At 36.2% G+C, this 22,932-nt stretch overlaps 1 protein-coding gene across 1 annotated transcript in view; it reads left to right on the top strand.

The window, feature by feature from the left end:
* Positions 1 to 522: 522 nt before the first annotated feature.
* LOC121313175 (cyclin-dependent kinase 14-like) overlaps positions 523 to 22,932 on the top strand; it is a 218,316-nt gene continuing 195,906 nt past the window's right edge. Inside the window, exons 1-2 of the mRNA XM_041245467.1 lie at positions 523 to 1,028; positions 5,121 to 5,152. Of these exons, the coding sequence (XP_041101401.1) occupies positions 935 to 1,028; positions 5,121 to 5,152 (126 nt within the window). The 5' untranslated portion in view covers positions 523 to 934. The remainder of the gene's footprint in view (positions 1,029 to 5,120; positions 5,153 to 22,932) is intronic.

Raw genomic sequence — 22,932 nt, 5'->3', positions numbered from 1 at the left:
AATATGATACAGCACTTGTATTTGCATGTTGTTGTTAAACTACTATAAAGAGCAGTCTAAACCGTGCCGTGTTCATTGGCAAAACAGAATTCAAATGCGTGACATTCTCATCAAGTCCAAAATCCGTGAATCTCTTTAAAATTAAACACACACTATACTGTACATTTCAATAACTAAAATTGTAAACTGGGGCAGCATTTAACTATCCTGAAACATCGTCACATGTTTAAAAGATAATTGACTGCCGTTCAAATACAAGGCCAACGAACAAAGAAAAAGCTAATAATATAAAAGCAGTTTCAGAACCCATCATGCTAAAGATCCCCTTTTTTCGTTTCAGCCGCTTTGGGTGACTTTCACATCGCTTACAGCATCGAGCTGAAGTATGAACAGCTTGCACTGCGGTCTTTACTTTTGATTGACGGTTTCAGTACCCTATTGTAATCTCTATTTACTCTAGGTACCCAGTCAGTGAGCTACATGGGCGGGATATTCAGACGAAGCGTGTTTTTTTTTTTTTTTTCTCCTTCAAAGAGAATCCCCAAAAAGACAACCAGACTGAGAGATATCAGTGAAAGCAGCGAATGTGAGCTGCTGATGTGCAGAATACTGGGCATTTTTTTGTAACTGCCCTTGTTGTTAAGTTTCGTGTGGACAACCCGTTATTCTCTTTGGGAATTGTGTTTATTTTGAAAAACTGAAAAATGAATCTTGCAAATGGAGAAACATGAAAAAGTAGAAAGTAAAAACACATCTTTGAAACGGGAGCTGCTTGCAGAATACATTTCCTGTGTTTGACAGCAAAGACGGAGCAGAAGAAGAGTTTAAACTCAGTGATCTTTTGTTCCAAGTTATTGTTTAGGATTGATACGGGATCTATACAGTTTGAAATTCTCATTTAAAAAAAAAAAAAAAAAAAAAAAAAAAAATTGAGATGTGTGACTTAATGCCAGCCGCGCAACCCACCGAAAAAATGGGCAAAATGAAACAGTTGCGGAGAACTTTGTCAGAGAGTTTCAGCCGGATTGGTAAGTATCACTGGATCTTTAGTTTAGATGAAGACAAATATGAAATACTTTGGATATGTCTATATCGTGGCTTTTTTGTATGTGTTGATGTCGAAAAATTCACTTAACAAAAGTGAAGGAGTAGGCACAACCACAGACTGCGTGTGAAAAATGATGGGGATCGGCATAACCCCATTGTGATTATACCAGGAGCCTATTATTGACCCTTTATGTTGAAAATGTATTGTAAATGTGCTAAAAGTAATGACGCTCAGTGTTACATTTTTTTGGGTAGGGGTGGACAATTATGTAATTTACAGAATCTAAAAACAGATGAATATTTCCCTCGTCAGGAATAGAAATACATCATGGCAGAATGTTACACTATCGACTTTATGACTGTTATATAAGTACACGGAGACAGCCTTGTTTAACCCCAGGGCATACATGGCAATTGACTTGTAAAACATGTTTAATTGCGATGGGCCTTTCTTAAAATATTTTATATTCATAAATAAGTGAAGATGACCAATTCTAACACGATCTACATTTATGATCAAGTAGTGTTACGCTGGCTTTTTGTATTGGTGCATCCAATTATAACACCTGAGCGTCATAGTACCTTGTAAATATGCAACAGAACTGTGTGATTGATTTCAGAATGCAGCTGCGGTCATTAGACAGTACTGTACGTGTACAAAATATATCCTTCTGTGCCAAGATTATGACTTGGCGTGATTCTAAGCAGTGGCATTGCTCATATATAGCCATACTGTTATGTAAAACTACTGTAATACTACTACGACTACTACTAACTACTACTACTACTACTATAATAATAATAATAATAATAATAAATAATAAAAAACTAATAATAATAATAATAATAATAATAATAATAATAATAATATAATAATAATAATACATAATATCTACAGTATATTTGTAGATGTCATATTGCATAATTGTATAAATTATGCTTTAAACGATTTAAAATCTGCATGCAGATATGTTTTAATGACTAGTAAATACGGTGTGGCATCTACATCAAAGAGTTATAATTTAGCTTACTCCTAGAAACTATATACCAGTTAACAGTAATTGGTGACAAAAGGTTAATTAGGTAACATGCTAGTTAACTCAGAGAACATCTAACAAAGACACTTTTATACTTAGGCCAGTGTTCTAACACCGTGTTATACACATTTCAGACTTTTAACTGACTTGGGCTTCAGACTGAAATCCCCTTGCTTTGGATGACCATTTCATTGAAATTGACAAGATTTACATTTTCATTTAAAAATTAAATTTTTGAATGCAATTCACTTATGATTATCAGCTTATATAAGTACATGTATCATATAATGAAATATTAAGTGTTTATAGACAAGTTTATACAGTTAAAAGCATAGATAATCATGAAAAACCTGGTTTCAAGCAGGTGTACTCAAACTTTTGACTGGTACTGTGTGTGTGTGTGTGTGTGTGTGTGTGTATGTATATATATATATATATATATATATATATATATATATATATCTATAGATATATAATATATATATATATATATATATATAATATATATAGATATGTACATGTACACCAAGCACTTGAGTTGCCAATTGAAATAAGATGTGTATCTGGGTCTCTTATAGTGACTTTTAAAAAACATCAAATAACACAAATTGTATTGAAGACAATTGCAATCATCTTGCACTGTCCTAGAGCTGCTAAAATTGCTTAACATCTCAAATATTTATCAGTTTCTTCGTTTTGCTGGCTAACAGTGCCATAATTAAACAGTCAAGCATTGTATGACTGAATAACAGATTAAAGTAACTGTCTGCATTTTATTTAATTTGCTGTCATTTGAAATTCTGCACATTTAAATGTGGTGAATCTTCTCACAGTCAGTTTGATGAGACAGTGGTACATGAATGATAATTTGCTTAGCATGCTGGTTTTTTTTTTAGAAACAGGGTTAAAACAAAGAAAAGTGCGCTGAGCTTTTAATTAGGGATCCCCCTTTAGGTGACACATGCTTTTGGTCACGCATTACCGTAAGTGCCTGGTGGTGATAAATGAATTAAAAATGTAAAATAATGAAGCATCAATTGTGTTGTGAATAGCTTCACCTGAGTTAGGCCTACATTTTCCAAAAAAATAAAATAAGTGATTAAAATATGCAATGAAAAGGAAGTGTTTTTGACCCCAAGAAAAGGGCCATGGAGACCCGGCTGTCAAATATTGACTTGTAGAGTGCATTACTTTTTCTACCCCATGCTCTGCTCAGTCTGCAGGAATGACAAGTGAGCCATGCCTAGTAGAAAAACAAAACTATAGACTTTTGAATCACTGATCTATGTCTGAGGGTAACTTCTTCTGTTTTATGTGAACTCAAGCTTTCAATAAAATGGAGTACAGGAAAGAGAAAGATTAGAAAGTGCTCTCTTGCTTACCCCCGGTGACCCTAGATGCAGAGTTTGTATGGATTCAATTGGAATTCAACAGGAAGTCCTATGTTTGTTCATGCATAGTTACATCTGAATTACTGACACTAATTATAAAGTGTTGTCACATTAAAAAAAAAAACAAAAAAAACAAAGCTATGATAAGAAAAGACAAAGAAACTGCAGCCCTTGGATATTCCTGTTCAGCTGCACTATGTGAAAGACCCCATGTATTTTCCTGTCAGAATTAGTGCTATTTCCCTCACACACAAATGACTGCTAACTCTGTTCCCTGCTGGGATGAGTATATATTTGTGGCACGTGCCCTTTGGGTAGCAATTTTCTTCTCTCTGAAGTGTTTCTTTCTTGTGTTAAATGGGGAAAGAAGCTTACATCTGACCTTGGAGGAAATGCAGATCATTGGCAATTTTTTTTTAATTGCAGGACTGGCATGCATGATTTGTAAAAGTTTAAACATTTAATGTGTATTATTATCGCACAAGTCTGTTTGATGGGGCAGTGATCTGAGTGATACAATTTGGCCAAGCACTTACTGTGTACAAGACCAGGATGAAGAGTAAAATAAAGAAGGGAACGCTAAGCTATTAGGTACTGGAAGCATCGACTATATATGTACATTGTTTTGGGGACCAGAAGAGACCTACAGCAGATATAGATTTTGGAGCCTTTCTACCTGATTTTTCAAAACTGTATTTAAATGTATTGTCTATTAATACTTGTACTGTTCACTTTTTGTGAATTGTCAATTTCCATTATTGTTTACTGTCATTATAAACAAAGAGTAGAACAATATTTTATTTTGCTGACAAACAATGACATTTAGATCTGTGCAGTTCTATTGAGGTCATAACCTTGGACTCCAACCGTTTTCAGCCAATCAGAGGATTTAGCTGGGCTGTTTTATAATGTTTTTTTCCCCTTAGAACTAGGAACTGTTTAAAATATATCAACCTAGATCAAGTCCACTTTTGCTGGATAATCTTCAGGGTCCCTGGAACAACTATGGATTTTAAATGAGATAACTTTGAGTAAACTGTTACAAGATGCTGCCATGTGGTTAGTTATGAAATTCTGTTAATTCAATTATTTGATAATCCTGCCATATAAGTGATGATACTGGATAAGGCAAGTTGTATCTTTTTGTTTTTGTTTAGGAAGATAAAACAATAAAGTTGTATGGTATTTATAAAATATTTTCCATTCTAATTCAGGAATTAAGAGATACATTAGCACCAATGTAGGGAACAAATAGCTAGGTTGGTGGGTCTCGGTTACACAACTATATTGACTTCTGGTTGTGAATTGCTTGAGCAATGCTTCTACTCCTATTTCATTTAAATACTTATTTGTTACGAGGAGAAATCACAATTTCTATTGATTAGTGGTTTATCTTTTTTCTTTTGGTCATTTGTACTGGTCTAAAGGGGCTGCTCAAGCTTACAGTAATGCCTATTGTGCAAACATTGTAAATGCATGGGCTTATACATGGGTGAAAAATAATAATCCTGCATATCTGACATAAGTGCCCCCAGCATTACATGCATGCATCCTGCCCAATTGCACAATGTAGCAACAGTATACTGTAGCTGTTATATTAATAGAAAATAAAATGCTAATAATTGATTTTCTTTCTTCTCTTAAGCTTTCAAGAAAGATGACAATGACTTTGATGAGGTAAGTGACTTTATTTAGCATTTTAAATCAGGAATAACAGTATTAAAATATAGAGCTGACTTACTGTAGATGAAATAATCGATTCGCAGCGAGGGCATATTTACAGTCATTTGGCTCGTGTTTTCACTGCCAAGTGTAATTATTCTGAATAAACAAGAGGGTGCTGCTTGATTAATTTATTCCTGCTGCACTTTAGACATTAAAGTTTATAGGTTCCTTCTATCAGTGCGATTTTAAAAAGAGTTGTTTGTGAGATCAGTAGGTATTTAACTTAAGTAAACTTAAGTGAAACCAAGATGTGCTGTGTTTGAGCAAGTTTTATGTGGGTCCGGGGACTACATAGCTATAATTGCATGTTTAGCAGTATAGCTGCACAGTTGAGAATAATTTACATGATTTGGGCCGGATTTGTACTGTTGCTGTTTTAAAAAAAAAAGAATGGCTGCTTGTGCTCCCATTGACTAAAATGACTTGGAGCGTTGTATAACAGTTGATAAAGTGTGCATTGTGACCTCCTTATCACACCAGTGGTAACCAATGGGTTATATATTTCCAGTACCATATTATAGCATGTTTGTATGGTGCTAAATCACAATATAGTAGATAAAGAGCACACACCATGTAGTTATTCCACCAAAGTGGACAGCTGAATAACCTACAGCTGGTAACGGCTTTCCTCTTTAAAGGACTAACCACAGCACTATATGAATGTTCATGGAGTATTATATTTATTCAACAAGTATAATGTATCTATATAATAAAAGTTTGTTTAAACCTATAATTAGCTGAATTCATAGATTTAGATCAAACTCGGCATCTGCTTAGCAACACAGTGTAATTTGAGACAGGATGATTTGCCCAGCCGCTAGATTCCAAAATAAGAATGCCTTTAGCAGCATTGCATATATATAGTTATTATATAAAAAGGGAAATATGTGTGTGTGTGTATGTATATATAATATATATCTATATATGATATATATATAGATATTATATATATATATGCTAAGACGCTCCTTTACAATGCTTGAAACCAAGAGTGAATGCACTTTGTGTTTTCTGTGTAAAAACAAACTGTAATATTTTTGTGCTTTATGGATAAACAACTTATTTATTTGTTATTATAATATATATATATATATATATATATATATATATATATATATATATATATATATATATATATATATATATATATATAGTTTCATAAGCAATAACATGTTACATAGAAGTTTTGCATATAAATAGATTTGTGAATGGAAAAGAAAATGCAAAAGGCCCTGTAAATAGCACGTGAATATAGGGCTTTGAAAAAAAAAGAAATACAATTCTGACATAATGGGTGTAGGGCAACCAGATGTTTAATTGTTCTTGAGGAATACATGGCCATTTCCTAACCATTACAACCTCTAAATATTTTGGGACAGATGTCCAAAATGCTTATAGATGCTTTAAATAGACACAACTAATATGATAGATTAATATCAGCTTAGGGTTTAACTCACTTGCAGATTTTGATAGACTTTGACCATAAATTAGACAATACATTTTCTTAACAGTATCTTGGGTGGCTGTACAGTTCATGGAACTCTATTAACTAAATTGGTGGAGAGTCTTTTTGATTTCAGTTTATATGTTTTGTAAATCAGGAGTTAATTCATTATATTCAGTACAAAACTGCTGCAGCACTCAGAGAAGCATTTGGCTGTGCCTTGCTGTCTCCACCAAGCAGCAGTGTTTCAGACAGCACATTATTCATTCAAAGCTACCTTATATCTCTACATGTAGGGTCAAGTAGCAGAGATAACTCCACATTTGTTGTGACACTTGATTACATGATTAAAGTGCCTTTGACAGTTTAGGCGGTGGTGGACATACTGTATCTGGTTTAAAAACATGGCACAGATATGTGTCTTTAAGGTAGCTTTCTGACTGTGTAAGAATTTAACCTAAGCAGGTTTTTCTTACAATTTTGCTTTTACTGCTACAGTAAAATGGAGTGCATGCTAAAATTAAAGTACAAATTTAACCACAGGAATGTTAGTTTTTCATACACCATGCTTTTTTATATTAAATTCCTCAGGTTTAGGGTGTGGCAGAAGCATTCGGCAGCATGCTATTATTCTAAAGAAATAAGCAGAGATGTACTTTCTGATTCACCTTTTCTGGATTCCTTTACAGGAATTATATTTTAGCAAGTTATGAGGCCACTATCTTAGTTATATTAACAGAAACATTTTGTATAATGCACTGTGCTGTATTAAAATGATGTAATGCATTTAGTATAATGCACTGTGCTGTATTAAAATGATGTAATGCATTTGGTATAATGCACTGTGCTGTGACACTCATGAAGCATCAGAAACATTCGTAACTGGAGAGACATCAGGTGATCTTTGTGTGAACAAGAAGGCAGGGATGGGAGGAGTGTGTGTAAAGGATCCTTGAAACAATATGATAACTCATCAAAAACAAATGGGGGCAATTACCCCTCTCTTGTGCATAATTCAGTTATCTGACAGCAGGCAGGCATTATGCATTTACTTAGATTGGCATAATGTTGCCAAATAAGTTCTAATTCGGCTTAATTAGTTATTGACATTAAGACGTAGTGTTATTGATTTTGTCATTAAGATAGTTAAAACTTAATTTATCATCCTCAATGACCACAAATGTTCTCTATCTAAAACTAATTCAAGTTCTTATTTTCTCACTAGAGTATAAGAAATTTAATGAAACCACATTACCCTATAAAAGCTGTGAGGAAAAGAGCTACTGAAAACCTTGAGTTAACCCCTTTGCAGCTGCCATTGTTCGATTCCCACAATTCCACCCTATGCCTTCCTTTCTTAGCTGTGTAACTATGGCAATACATCATCAAACTGCTCCAGACTTCGCTTTGAGACAGCCAAGGCTTCTGGGAACCAGACAGACTAGTCTGCATAGATTGATTGACAGGTTGAAGATGCTGTCTTTGATCTGTGTTTCCAGCACCACCAGCTGCCAATCACACACACACACACACACACACACACACACACACACACAGACACACACGTACAAGACTGATGTGACAGAGGATCACCTGCATGGAAGATATTTTTGGCTCAACAAAACAAAGTCTATTTTTCTGTTTCCGATTTCAACGGGCATTGAAAGCATTCAATACATTTTAAGTAAATATTTTTCAAAATTTTTGAAATGTGTTTATTTGGAAGTGTGTGCATGTATAGATGTCCCATTTAAGCTCTGCATTAGCCACTGTATCTATTATATTCTTCTTACATTTTACATTTGATGTATTCTGTAAAAATAATAGTAACTGTATTCATTTTGTACCGTATTTGTTTCATTATATGTTAGTGATGTAGACAACATTTATTATACGGGTATATACATGAAAAATGCAGATAGAATATAATGTAAAAAGTAGGAGGAGACACCATGAATGATTTATATGTATTATTTGTACTTCTAAATATGTATTATGGACAGACATATAATGTACTATCAAATGTAGAAAGTAGGAGATTATGTTTTTTTTTATATATGAATATTTGTATACATCTAGATCTGTATAATAATAACTGTCAGTAAGTTGGCTCAGTAGACAGTAGGGGGTGATGCTTTTTATATATAAGTGCATTTTTCTATTTATTTATTTATTTATTTATTTATTTATGTATGTATGTATGTATTTATGAATTTATTTGTTCTTTTAGATCTGTATTATAATCACTGGTATGGCATTTGCACACTGACGAGAAAGTGCTATAGGAGTGAGAATTCAGATTTCTGGGCAGGTGTATAGAACCAGCTGTGGTCCTGAGGAATCTGGAGACAGAGTTGATGAGGGATCTTCCATTGTTACACATAAGACCAGGATGAGTGCATAAAAAACACAAACTGGATAAAATACTGGCAGAACCTTGACATTGTTATATAGCCAAGGCAACGTGTTTGTATTGTTATGCAACTTGGTGACATTTTCATTACAGTTGATTACTATTTCACCATGAAACATAACTAAATTCAATAGTTACTATTGTTAAAAAAAAAAAAAAAAAAAAAACCTTACCCCATGCATTTTTTAAGAATGTTCTATTTAAGCGATAGTGCCCGTCCATGGTGGCTCTACCATGTGATAGTTGACCTCAATGGGAGTTATGCATCCCGAAACCGAAGGGCACCATTTCTGTTAAAGATTAAACACCTTAAAACCTACATTTACCTTGAACTTGTACTAATTCATCGGGTGCCTTTCCGCTGAGTAAAATAGTCCTGAACATTTTTTTAAATAAAGAACAAGAATGACCTACATTTAAAGAGAAAAGCAATTGAGTTTTTATTTAGTAAATCAATTTGAATTCTTTAATTTACTTTTAATTGCCTGAGGAATGAACGGAGCAATTACTGAACAGCCTGCATACGGTGGAGTGTGAACTAACAATACAATCTTTCATTAAATAAAGTCTGAACTACCAATACAATCTCTCATTAAATAGAATCTAAACTACTAATACAATATCTCATTAAATACCTCTGTAAAATGCCATGTTTCTACATTCAGCCAAAGCCTTTCTCTCCTGAATTTATATATGAGTGGAGCAATATTACTGAACTATCCGCGTCTCTGTTTGTTGTTATTGAAAGATGCTGTGTAGGTGCTTCAGTCAAGCTAACTGGCTCTCGGCAGTTGCAGGTACGCAATTGGTTGCTTTTGTCGATGCAAAGTATTGATTGGCTGGTTTTGGTGGATAATAAAATTCATTTGAACCAGTTGTGTCTTTGTTTAGTATTTACTGTCCAATAGATGTGAACTACGCTTAAAAATACAGGAAGTCAAAAAGAAAAGGCCAGCACTTGCGCTGATTCATTTGAAATTTGATTCACAGCTGGTGCTGAGACGTTCCAGCGGGCATCTACCGTCTATTTGAGCCTGCTAGAACTGGAAGCTGATTGGCTGACAGTACTGAATTGTTTTCTAATGTTGAAAGAGGAACACCAAAAAGTTAAAAACGTTTTTCTTTTTTTTTTCATGGCTTGTAAGGATGACAAGGTAGTAGTAAACTTGTACACCATCATTGCAGTGTTTGCTCCTGATTCACTCCACGACATCCATTAGTCTTCCTCAAACTCATATAGCAGATCTCTGGAGACTCCTGGTTATGTCACCTCCAGCTGACTCCGGTAATGAATAGCTGTCCGATCTGCGTGCGGGTCTCCTGAAACACTCTTATAGTGTATCGCTAATCTTCCAGGATCCACACGAGGATTTACTCTTATGACAAGCTGTTTTATTATGTGATGTTTCTCCGTCCTGGATTTCCATCTCAATTAGTTACTGTTCAGCAAAAATCCTTTCCTTTATTTGCCCACCAAAGTAGCCTTTTACTGGGTTACAATAGCACTGTATATATCAGTACATTTCATTGTTACCAAGATTTTTGTGGTGATGGTCTGTGGTGCTGGGGGTTGGTGGGTTGTTATTGCCCATTTTACTCCACTTACAATTAGCTTACTAAATATCTTGGTATCCCTTGATAAATATTAGCATATACAAATCACCAAGGAAAACTGAATAAGAACTTCATGTACCTCAAATGTTATCCATTCACTACAATGCTGAACGGCTGAGTGAGATGTCTGTTCTTCACTTTATCCCCTTGTGACAAAGTGCCCGCCCCTGTGTGTATTTTCTGTTGTATGTTGTGTGTGGTGTGTTAAATGTTGGTGTATAGTCATTGGTACACGGGATATAAACGGATCTGTATAACAAGAGTGTTTAAAATGTATATGTGTATTTAGGCACGAGGATTGCACAGCACTTCACGGGCAAGTAAAACGTAATAATATGTGAGGATGGGGAATTGCGCTTTATTAATTCACGTGCAGTTGTACCGTGACTCCAATTGAATGATTGATTAGCAATCGACTCACGGTACAGCTGCATAAAAGCTGCATGTTTTCACTCTCGGGGTTGTGTGTTCGGTGAGTGGAGAACGGGATTGGAGACGGAGGTAAAGATAATAAGAATAGTTAAAGTTAAAAAGAGAATAGTTAAAGTATCTGCTCACCGTGTTTGTCTGTATAGTCTGTTTTGTTTGTCTTTTTGTTTTGGCGACGAGTGCCGTGTCCTGTGTTTTTCTTTGTTTATTTTTTGTCTGTTCTGTTCACTCATTAAATGCTGAGCGAAGCCATTCGCTCAGCTCCATCAAACTCCACCTCTCTCTCTTTGTTTATATTCCTGTTTCTGGTCGGACGTCCCCCACTCCAGCCGTCTTTGTGACACCCCTACAATGTGTTTCAGCAATGGTGGTGATGATGTCAGGTTAAATGTCTAAGCTGTCACTATTGTAGAAACTATTTGGCCAAGAGGAGACATGTGTCTAGCCATGGGTACCAAGATATTTTGTGAACAAGAAGTCTGATTTGTTAAATGCATTCCAGCATTGTCTGGCGGGTTTGCAGTCTAGATATATGTTAGATTGAGTGGATGCTATTCTCGTTGATTTTTTAGTATTACATGTGGGACAGACGCTATAAGATCGTTACCTTTATTAAAAATGTGTACAGATGAATCTACCTATTAATCAACTAATGCCCATAAATTAACCAATCAAAAAATTGAATCGAGTGGCCTAATTTCAATGTATACTTTGGTGTGCATGTGTTTTTTTTTTTTTTGTTGTTGTTTTTTTACTTTGTAGTTAAGTCTTTATGATGTTAAAACATTATTTGCTCATTTAGGGTTTCTTTGCTTAGAAAATACTAACCAGGGCTGTCAGCATACATCAGAATGTAATATAAAGAGAGTGTGTGTGTGTGTGTGTGTGTGTGTGTGTGTGTGTGTGTGTGTGTGTGTGTGTAGATATGGTTTAGCTGTTTAAACACCGACACAGCATAGCATTTAAACGTTCATAAAAATGTACTGAAATCTGTTGATTTGTAGCTGGATTATATATTAGACACAGGCTTTTTATATTTATTTTGTAAAGCGCCTTGGAATGCTTGCATGGAGTGCTATATAAATTAAATTTGTATTATTATTATTATTATTATTATTATTATTATTATTATTATTATTATTATTATCATCCCCCCCCCAAAAAAACAGCATAAAAATCCCTGTTGTCCTATTTATGGGTTAACATTGCTGCACCTTCTTTATAGTTTTATATTTATTTACACAGAATTAAACAGAAAAATTCCAGCATTTGCTGTGAAATTGTTTGAATCAACTGCTAAATCACAATGGAGTCCATTTATTACTCACTGTAATGTATTTCAAATTATACTGTATTTTCTTATCAGTTTCCTTTAATAATAATAATAATAATAATAATAATAATAATAATAATAATAATAATAATAATACTATACTACTACTACTACTACTACTACTAATAATAATAATAATAATAATAATAATAATAATAATAATAATAATAATAATCATCATCATCATTATTATTATTTTGTAAAAATAATTATAGTAGTCATTAGACAGATCTTGCTGGCATATTATAGAACACTTTCTTTGACAAATCCATAAATGTTTTATATCAATCTGTAGGTATGAGCATTTAGGGGTAGATGTACTAAAATGGGCCAGCTGCAGTGCAAGCATACTGCAGTTTGCATTTTCGTTACAACAATTTGCAAAGTGCTCATTATGTCTTATGTACTACGGAAAAATAAGTTAATGAAGAGAGCCGCAGTATACTAATTAAAGTATTATTTGTGTCATCTTAGTGAGGTCTCTAGAGAGAGTTGTGCGACATTTCTTCAGTTGAATTGTGGTTTGCTGCAGCAGAGGGTGCCCGAAGGATAACGTCTATATATGCAAGGGTGCAAGAATCAAAATAACATTGTTTTTGTTAAATGTAAACGTCATATGTACAATGCATTCTGTTCCATCTTCAGTGTAACTATTTTAATAACACTAATGTGTTTTGGGTAGGCTACACATTACATCATGTAAAAATATAAATCTGTACATTAGGCCTATACAGTACAGAAGTAAAATCAAATGAAAGCGCAATTTTATGTACTTTAGGTTACTGGTATCATAAAATAAATCATGCTGCTGCACTGTACACATTGGTGTACAATGCAAATAAAAGATTATTTTAATTTGCAACTAAATGAGTTTAGAGCTTTTATTTTTTATTTTAATTGAATTATTATTATTTTTAACTTGGTCTACTTAGTAGCCTAGACAATTAACACAATAGATCATGGTCCTATACAGGGGCTGGGAATGAGCTGGAGGGGTTAGTGGCACATGTATTGTCTATTGCTCACAACACGCTGGGAAAACCAGAAATGTCATAAAAGTTTGTTTTTAAGGCTTGTAAGTATACCCTGACTTTAGTGAAAATTAGGTACTTGGGTGTTCGTCTCAAAAATGCATTGAGCACAACTGGCAACACACGAGAAACAGCGGACTGGGAAATGCCAGCAACAATTGAAACTGTTTAAAACATGCTTTCAAAAGTTCTTAACAAACTGAGGCAATTGTAAGTGTCTCAATTGCCCACAGCTTTAGTACATCTCATTATAATATTTTTGATCCCTCATTTGCACTGAGTCTCCACCCTGTTTTTGTGAATTTCCGCAGGAATGCCCAGAATTACATATTCATTTAAGGCTAAGGCGCAAATAAGGACTGCGGCTGCAAAGCATTTGCTAAAATGATGCTAACAGCATTGTATTTGTTTTGTACTTTTTCATGCTACTCTTCCCACTGGTTTGCATGTGGTTTGCAACAATTGTGGCAGACGCAACACATTAGTACATCTACCCCTTAGTGTTTTAATGCAGTTTAAACCATGTTAAAAACTGTATATATAAACACATAGACATGCACATTATTATACATGACTATTTTTTTTTTTTTTTATCGACACAGTATAAGTTTCAGGTCCCGGTAATGTATAGACTGTCAGCATTAATACACAAAAAAAAAAATATTCACCGATATGTAAATATACACGTATGTATTTTTTAAAAAAAAGTACCTGCAATAAATAAACTGCAGCTCAATTGCAGTCAAAGCATGAAAAAATTGCCAAAAGAAAGTTTGCAACAGTTTTTAAAAAAAAGTATTTACTATAGACCATGCATGACAGTATCTGAAAAATTCAGCGGGCACATTTTTGCATGAAATGTAATGCCTGTGATGTTAACTGTAAGTACACCGGTATGTCTAGGCTCGCTTTTGTGTTCCAACTTTATTTACTGTGAAATACTGGTCAGTTGTCACTGGATTTTTGATAAGCGATTTACTGTTTTGGAGTTAAGTTTGCGGCTGCTCATGACTGGAATGAATTTCAAATTAAATTAAAACTACAGAGTTTCGTTTCGGAGGATGCTTTTAATTGGAATCTGAATTCACTATTGCCTGATACATGTGTTTGTATTTGTTAATGTGTTATTTATTTATTTTTTCTACGTTGTATTAGATTTCTTTGTGCTTCTGACCTCATCGTTGTTGTAAATGAGAATTTGTTCTCAATCTTCTTATCTGGTAAAATAAAGGTGAAATGAAATGAAACTAAACCATTTCTACTTATACATGTATATAAAATTGCCATTAAAAAAAGAATGCTAGTTATTTCACGTTTCTGCCATTTCAGATCGGTGTTGTTATGAAATAAGAAAGTGATACATGTTTTGTATGGCTTTTAATTAACTTAATTAATAAGGCATAGGGCTACATTTCTGTGGGGTTTTTTTTCATGCTTTTGACACAATATGCTGCAGTCTCATCGATTTCAGATGCCAAAAGCATTCTTTAAGCAGCAGTATTTTGAAGCTTTGGATATTACCATGTCATTGAAACAGCCTTTTGCTGGCTGCTCCAAGGGCAGCTGAAAACCTATTGGTTTCACATGCCAACAGAGGAGGATATCAGAGGAAGAGCAGTGGAGAAAATGTTATTCCACAATTAATCAAGGTCACTTATGCAAAAGACTCGGATTTTAGTCCTGTAGAAAACCAGCTGAGAACCCTGCTGGATTTGATTTGTGCATCTAATAGGACTGTTTCATCACTGAGTGACAAAGTCGCTTGTGTTTACAGCTGTCCCATCTTCGGGTGTTTTTTTCTAGAAATCCCTTCACTCTTGCAGTTGTCCCTCACCTTGCCAATATCCAGTGCTACAGCTGAGAGAATCTTCTCATGATGCTTCTTGATGGACTGAACATGACTAACATTGCTAAGGAGTTTATTTCAGTTAATCACAGGCACAGTCAGTATTTTGGTACATTTAAGTGAATCTGTGAAATATTTCATTTAAGCAGTAGAACAGAAAGAAGAAGGCTTTACCGGGAAAATGATCTTCACTTCAGAAACCTGTAAACGAATAAAGGTACCTGTAACTTTAATTTTTAAAAAGGAGTTGAGTGCACGTTCGTGTATTTGTGTAAATTTAAGTTTTCATTAGGTGCTAAAATGTTTTAGCTAAAGTAAAAAAACAAAACAAAGTTTTAGTAATTAAAAATATCTAGTAGACTACATTTGCTAGTGATGATTGTCCTTTCAGTAAATTGTTCACATATGTTCATAATGTTTACTCAAAGTAATCAGTCTGCATCCTGTTATTTGATTTCTACAACTTGTCATTCAAGCCAGAGACTAGCTTCTATTCCTGTTGGGCTGACTGTATGCCGCTGATTGACAGACAGAGATTTTCTTTCATCATCAGAAAAAGGTCAATACATAAAAGAATACTGATCCATTTTCAATTATACTGATATACCTCTTACATGCCAGAGACTCAGAGTTGGGGGGTGAAAACATTTCTGCCCCCTGCTAATGTTTTCATGGGGGGGCGAGTGCCCCTGTGGTTCCGTCGCCTATGTGTAAACATATCCTTGACATACATAAATGTGAGAGCTGGTTATATTAAACATATATCACAATATATGAGGCAGACCTGTTCATTCCTTGTGGGTTACATCCAGTGTACAGCGTTTTCTTTATTTTAGTCAGCATATTCTGTATAAAACTACATGAAAAAGCAATGCTGTTTTGTATACCAGTACTGGATCAACTGTGAATAGGAAACACTCATAAATGTGTAGTTTAACCTACTGGGGAACAAGCTGCATTTTAAATGGCATTGGTAACATATAACTTTGCATTTATATGCCCTAATAGCTGTGCAGTTGTCATTACATTTCCCCCCATGCTGTTAATGAATTTTCATTCTCTCTCAGAAACCCAAACCCAAACACTACTTGCCTGCTGAATAAGTCAGCAGTAAATTTCTGTTTTCAGAGCTACACTGACCATGATGTGATCCTGTGTAGGTCAGCGCCTTTCCACCTCCCTCAGACATTGCAGTGTTAATGGAACGAGACCAGCTGGCTTGTCTAATTGAATTTCAAATGCTGTTTGTGTTTGAATGATTCAGTAGTAAAAGAATGTATGGATCCCTACTGGCTGTTAGTAATCAGGAAGTCCCCTGGGTTTTCTGAAGTTTGCCATTAAAACAGGATAATTATATATATTTTTTTTTCTTTTAGATGATTAGCCCCCTGTTTCTAGAGCTGTCATTCATACTTAGTCAGTTCCTGAACATACTGTTAAATTGGTAAATCTGTGCTAACATGCTGTGCCAGAAGTGTGCAACTGCACAAAGTACAGTATAGTTCTAGCATGTTGTAACTCCAGTCAAGAAATACATTATCAGTATTGCTTTAAAAATACTGCTAATACATCAGTGTTTGGACTTTACTCATAGGAGTCTTGTTTTCACATATACAGTGTCGTAAGCTCCCACTGTATCCCAAAAGTTGTCTGTAAGCTGCTAAAACCACCCCATTGTAGAGCCCAGCATTTGCATACATGTGCAACATTTTAAACAATGCAACCAATCATAACTCCCCTTCCCACACCTCAAGTCTCATGTCACTAACAGGTGTCCCTTATGTGTATCAAGCAGGCTGAAAAAACAGTGTCATAAACATTATCCTGAAGGAAAACAAACAATAACATCAAACGGAAAGTTTTTTCAACCCTGTTCTTCCTGCTCATTTGCGCTCCAAATAGCATAGGCAAGATGGGGGAACGTCTGATTATAGCAGTGCAGAATATCTTGTTCTTTATGAAAAGCAGCACAAGAAATATCTCGATAAAGAATACAAAGAAATTATGGGAAAATGTACCGTATTTGCTGGAGTAAAAGTCGTCCTTGTGTAAAAGTCGACCCCCCTCCCCCAGTAATGAGGGTGAGGTTCGGGTATCTTTTTTTATATGTATTAGATATCCTGAGAGCATGTGAGTGGGAGATTTGCAAAGTTAACAATTTTATAAGCACTTCTACCTAGAACCGCCAGACGGACCATTTACAATTCAGTGCATGTTTTTTTTTTTTTTCTTTCTGTATAGCCTACAATAGTATTATTTTAGTATACACGCCTTACCCCAACTTCCTTCCTAGCCCACATGGAAGTATGTATTTCAATGGAATGTGGGGGGTGGTGTGGTGTGGCTGTGATTTAATGAAACCGACTGTTTTACGTGGCAGCTTCTGGATGTAAACAAACCTGAGATTAACTTTTTTATATATGGACAATGTCACAGAATCATTTTTGTCAAATCTTGAGATGTTTGCATTTTGATTTGAGAGAAATTAGAAGCATTTGCTCTGGCAACAAGGGCAACACAACAATGGAGTTTCCCACAGAAGCACTGTCCTGCAGGGTCATGCAATAGAAAAGGTGACGTTAGTATTATTATTATTATTATTCCCCTCCATAGAGTTCATGCTGCCGGCAGTCATCGCAATCAGTAAATATAGGTTTTTACTATAAATTATAGATTGGTCCATGTGTTTGCTCGTTTACTAGTCAACCCCCCCCCCCCCCCCCCCCCCCCCCCCCCCCCCAACTTCAGGATTGTGTTTTGTGTTTAAATTTCTTGACTCAAGCAAATATGGTAAGTGAGTTTAGCAGAGAATGAGGAATCTTAGTCAAAGCAATTGCACTCGCTAACCGAGGGGGCATGGCTGAAGATACAAAAGGGGATGTGGCTGAGCTAACTGATCCTTTGTTATGATTGCGTGAGAAGCGCTGAAGGACTGTAGTCCGTGAGTGTTTAGTGTTTGTTTGTTTTGTCGATCTAATTGCACTCGTTTGTTCTTGTTAGATGGCTAACACGTACCGGGAGCTATCGCTAAAAGCCAGCACCAACCCAGACAGCACTACACTACTGTTCACTAATAAACTGTATTTCACCACTTGCACGTTAGCACTTACTCTGGACTTGTGATCGTGTTTGTGTTCTGTGTGTGTTTATTCTGTGTTTATTATTTCAGGACTGAACCCCGTGGTTTCACTGTACAGTACACTTTGCTGTGTATAGCCAGGGATTATTATTTACAATCACCAAATGACCCAAATTATAAAACAAATAATTCCAGGTAAGCACTATGTTTGGTATGTTAAAATAAACACTGTTTTGAGTACAGGTTTTTGTTGAATGTCTGGGTGTAGCTTCTAGAAAGTGCATGAGATACTTCCCCATTATTAAATATAGACTGAACTACAAAACAAATCATGTATCTGATTATATCCAGTAGCATTTGCAGGTAAGTGGTATTGTGTTTACAGCAACTTAACTGTCTAAAACGTTTTTTTGTCAATCATACATGTTAGTATACATGTATTTTTCCCCAATAATGTAAAACTGTTTGTGCTGTCTAACGTTACATTTGTGTTTACTGTATTGTTCACTGAAAAAAAAACAAAAAAACACTGCTGTAGTTTTATATGCATTTTAATAGGTTAAAAGGACTGCTTCAGTAGTTCTAGGTATATATATATATATATGTCCGGTAGTTCTGGTGGTAATGTACACAAAACAGATGGGACCTCAGTTTAACAACAATGTGGATGTGGTCTGTTACATCACTGTGCCCACACCTATACACCAGTCTGAGGTTTCACATGGAAAATACCAGGGTTAACTCAAGACAAGATAGAAGTCTTGTTAGGAAAGTTTAAATAATATTTTAAACCTAAAGATCAAACACAAGTCTTATATTGGATAGTAATCCATACAATTAATAAATTAAAATATTTTGGACAGTTTGTTTAAAGTCAAGTTGTAACTGGTGATGGTTATTTTGAGCTGGTAGTTCTTGCAGTCCTTATAGCTTATGTAACTGGAGACAGACAGTTAAAAAAACAGTTAAGTTTGTCAACGTTTCAAAGTAAAGTAACATAAACCTAGATGTGTATTATTAAGCCTAATATTAATAATAACTGCATTTATCCAGCAAGGGCTATGAAGAGTAAGCCCTGGGACTTGAAATAGGAATTATGTGTTTGTGACTTTAGGAAGATTACATGCTTTCCCCTTGGCTTGCGGAGAGCTACCCTCACGGAAATGAGAGCGAACTGATCAGCCTCCAAGGCTGGGAAGCTAGCGGTACTTCCCTCAGGGGAAAATGAAGAGAAGGATAGAGGATGCATTTGAGAAGACTAGAAGTAGCCCTGACTAACAAGGAACGCCTATGCTTTGGGGGATTGGCACAGCCAAACCTACGAGACAGAGCCCCATTAGGTGATAGAAATTCTGAAAGAAAGATGGAAATAAATATGCTAAGTGTCAGAAGAGGAACTGGCATAGATGAAAGCAAGTTGTTCGTAAAGAATACAGGGTTGCCTCCTGGCTCTTGGAGAGCCGCCCTATCGAGTGAGAAAATGTATGCTGCCCCCAGGGGGAACCGGTATGATAGAGAGATTGTTAAGATAGATTTGGTCATGGGTCCCCTCTGGCTTTCGGAGAACCATCCTTTTGGAGGTCGAGGCCAGCTAGGCTGGGCCTAAGTTTGTGAAGTGAACGTCACTTGCCCCCAAAAGAGGACCCCCGGCTCCTCAAATCTGCACAAAGCAGAAAGGTTAATAAGAAAATATAAGTTCATTATTGACAATCAATACTACATTTGCGGTAGGAAAGATAGGGAGGAATACGGCCAAAGAGAAGAGTTGAGTTCACAGAGGAACATGAATTGACCCTGTTGGAGCTGGTCTATTTTGGAGATACAAAGAAAGAGGAGATAGTGTGAATAAGGGACTAGAGAAAGGTTGCAGAAACAAAGGCCCACGGATGGAAAACTGAAAGGAGAGGGGATAGCAAATTCAGAACAGCGGAAAAAATCAAAGAAGGCTAAAAGAGAGATTCCATGACTATTATCTAAAGGAGAAAAACAGCCTCGATGGGGGATTGAGATTAGATGCAAGAGAATATCAGTAGTGATGGGGAGATGGAAAGAAGAAGGAAGAGAGGCACTCTTCACCATCCCCTTAAGGAGAAGGCTAATGGCAGGGATAGATGAGAAAGGAGGGAACGAGATAGATGAGAGACGATAGTGGTATTGAATGCGGGCTAAATAAGATTTGAGAGTTCCCAGGGAGAGGTGCAACTTTTGCGTGAACGAGAAAAGATAGAATGATATCCTGGTTGAAAGATGTTCGATTTTGGTCGATCAGCCAGTTGAGTAGGAGGAGCAAGTGGATTGAGCGAGGTGGCGGCCATATCATTTTGCGCGGAAGCAAGGAGATTGCAAAGGGAAGACTAGTTCAATATCCTCTCTGTTGCTGAATGGAGAAACAGAGGGGAAGGTTGTTCCTGAAGGGAGGAGAGGAGAGCAGGGACGTGATGAGATGAAGAGTCAGAGAGGGGTGGAGTGGGCGATGGAAGTGCACTCATTCAGAGGTAGAAATAAGGATTAAGACCAGGTTAACGTCTTTACCTTCAATAATATTTCGTCTAATTTGAGGAGAAGTGTGTGTTGATGGACCACTGAAGCAGAAGAGGAGCTAGATATAGAGGCAGTTGCAAGCATGAAGATTGGCAGCTGAACAGCGGGGGCGGGTGTTGCCGACCTAGCAGACACTGCAGTGGGTGACTCAGGGGAGGGGTGGACTGCTGGTTTCAGAGGAATTACTTGATTATCAAGCGCTTCGAGGTGGTCAGAGAGTGAAAAAACAAAGAGATATCTGACATGGTGGGGTCAGAAAGTACAAATGATAGGTTAATTGATAGGTTACAAGTAAATAAACTATGTTCGTAACTTTGTACAGATATATAGCGTCTGTCTTCATTACATACGTGACTAAAGCAAGTCTGTCAAAGGGATCAGTGAAGCCATGACAGCTCAAGCTTGGGATTTATTTATTTATTTATTTAGTGTGTCCAGTTATAATTTTTCTCCCTATTTGGAATGCCCAATAGTTTTTGACTTCACCGCAGCAATTCCCCACATTGCACAGGAGACCCAAAGATTCAGTGAACGTCATCTGATCCCATGATCAAGCCAGCTTCCTTTTTCACCCAACAACTCGATAGCAGATGTCAACGAGCTACTGACCTCTGGAGGATGAAGGCCAGCCCTGCAGGTGTCTGCCCTGAGCACACTGGGCACCTGGTCAGCAAGGTTCGCTGAGCGATGAGGAGAAACAGTTCCTCTCCATTTTACAATCCCTAACCTATGAGAGCACTTGGGCCAATGCCACGTACCCTTTGCAGTCCCCAGCAAAGACTGGCCTACTTCGCACAGCCAGGACTCAAACCAGCACTGTATGACTTATCCTGCACACCACGTGGCTGCACTTCTACCATATGAGCCCTTCAAGCAGGAAATTATAATTGTTTAAAAATAATATGAATATGTCTCTTTTCAGGCATGTTATGACTCAAAACTAACAATTATAGAACAGTTTATGACATTTGTAACATATGTAAATTCTTAGACAGACAACATACCTTCCAGCTTCTTAGTGCCATGTGAAAGACTAAGTCCTTGTTTTATGATGTCACACATTCTTCTGTATAAGTAGGTCTTCTAACTCTATTTGGGATCTAAATGTTGTTACATACGTTATTTGTTTCGGACAGATAGTGCTATTGAAGTAATAAAAATAAAGAACCAGGAATACACAGTGCAACTCAGCACTGCAAAACATCAATCTAAAGACAGACTTACATATGATACTAATATGAAATTCATTAATGTCTGCAAATAATGATTACATTGTCTGGTAACGTATGTAACATTTTTGACAGATGTGGTTATGTACGATATACACATTTTCAGGACAGAATTTTTACTGAAAAAAATTATGTGGACAACAAACACCAAAGCAAAGACACAAAGTTATCCACTTTTTTGCATATAAATCATTATTCATCAAGACAAACAGGATTTTGTACAATGTTAAACTGAAAATCACTCCACCAGAATTGCCCATTTACCACTATAAAGAATGCTGGACATACTTAAAATGTATATGCATAACTGTAATTTTAGATTATATTTTTCTATAATACTAAGTGTAGTAAATCTGTAAGGTCTAACAGTTATATGTATACATGTATATATATACAGGGGCATCTATATGCAGTTGGCTCCGCTTTATTGGGATGCCTTGGGAGATGTAAAAAGAAGTAAAAAAACAAAGCCGTGTTGCTGGGCAACCAATTGAGCAGTCATGCTCATCTGACACTGAGCTGATCGGGTGGTCTGGATTGGCTGGGGGGCATGCCCCAGGAGGCTGTGTGGAGCTGAAAAAACATCCGCGTCACAGCTCGAGGTGACTGCGCCACCACGCTATACAGACGGTTGCTGCGTTTACACCAATGAGAGCGTCCACTTCATGGAGACAACTACGACTACATGAAACCCTTCCACTGGAGGACGGTGCTCATGAAGGCAATGCCCAGCCGAGGACGTTTGAAAAGGCTGTTTGAAGAGGCCAGAGTCG

This window comes from Polyodon spathula, chromosome 3 (assembly GCF_017654505.1).
Source record: "Polyodon spathula isolate WHYD16114869_AA chromosome 3, ASM1765450v1, whole genome shotgun sequence".
Lineage (NCBI taxonomy): Eukaryota > Metazoa > Chordata > Actinopteri > Acipenseriformes > Polyodontidae > Polyodon > Polyodon spathula.
Note: the sequence above shows the minus strand (reverse complement) of the source record. Positions and strands in the feature narration are given on the sequence as shown.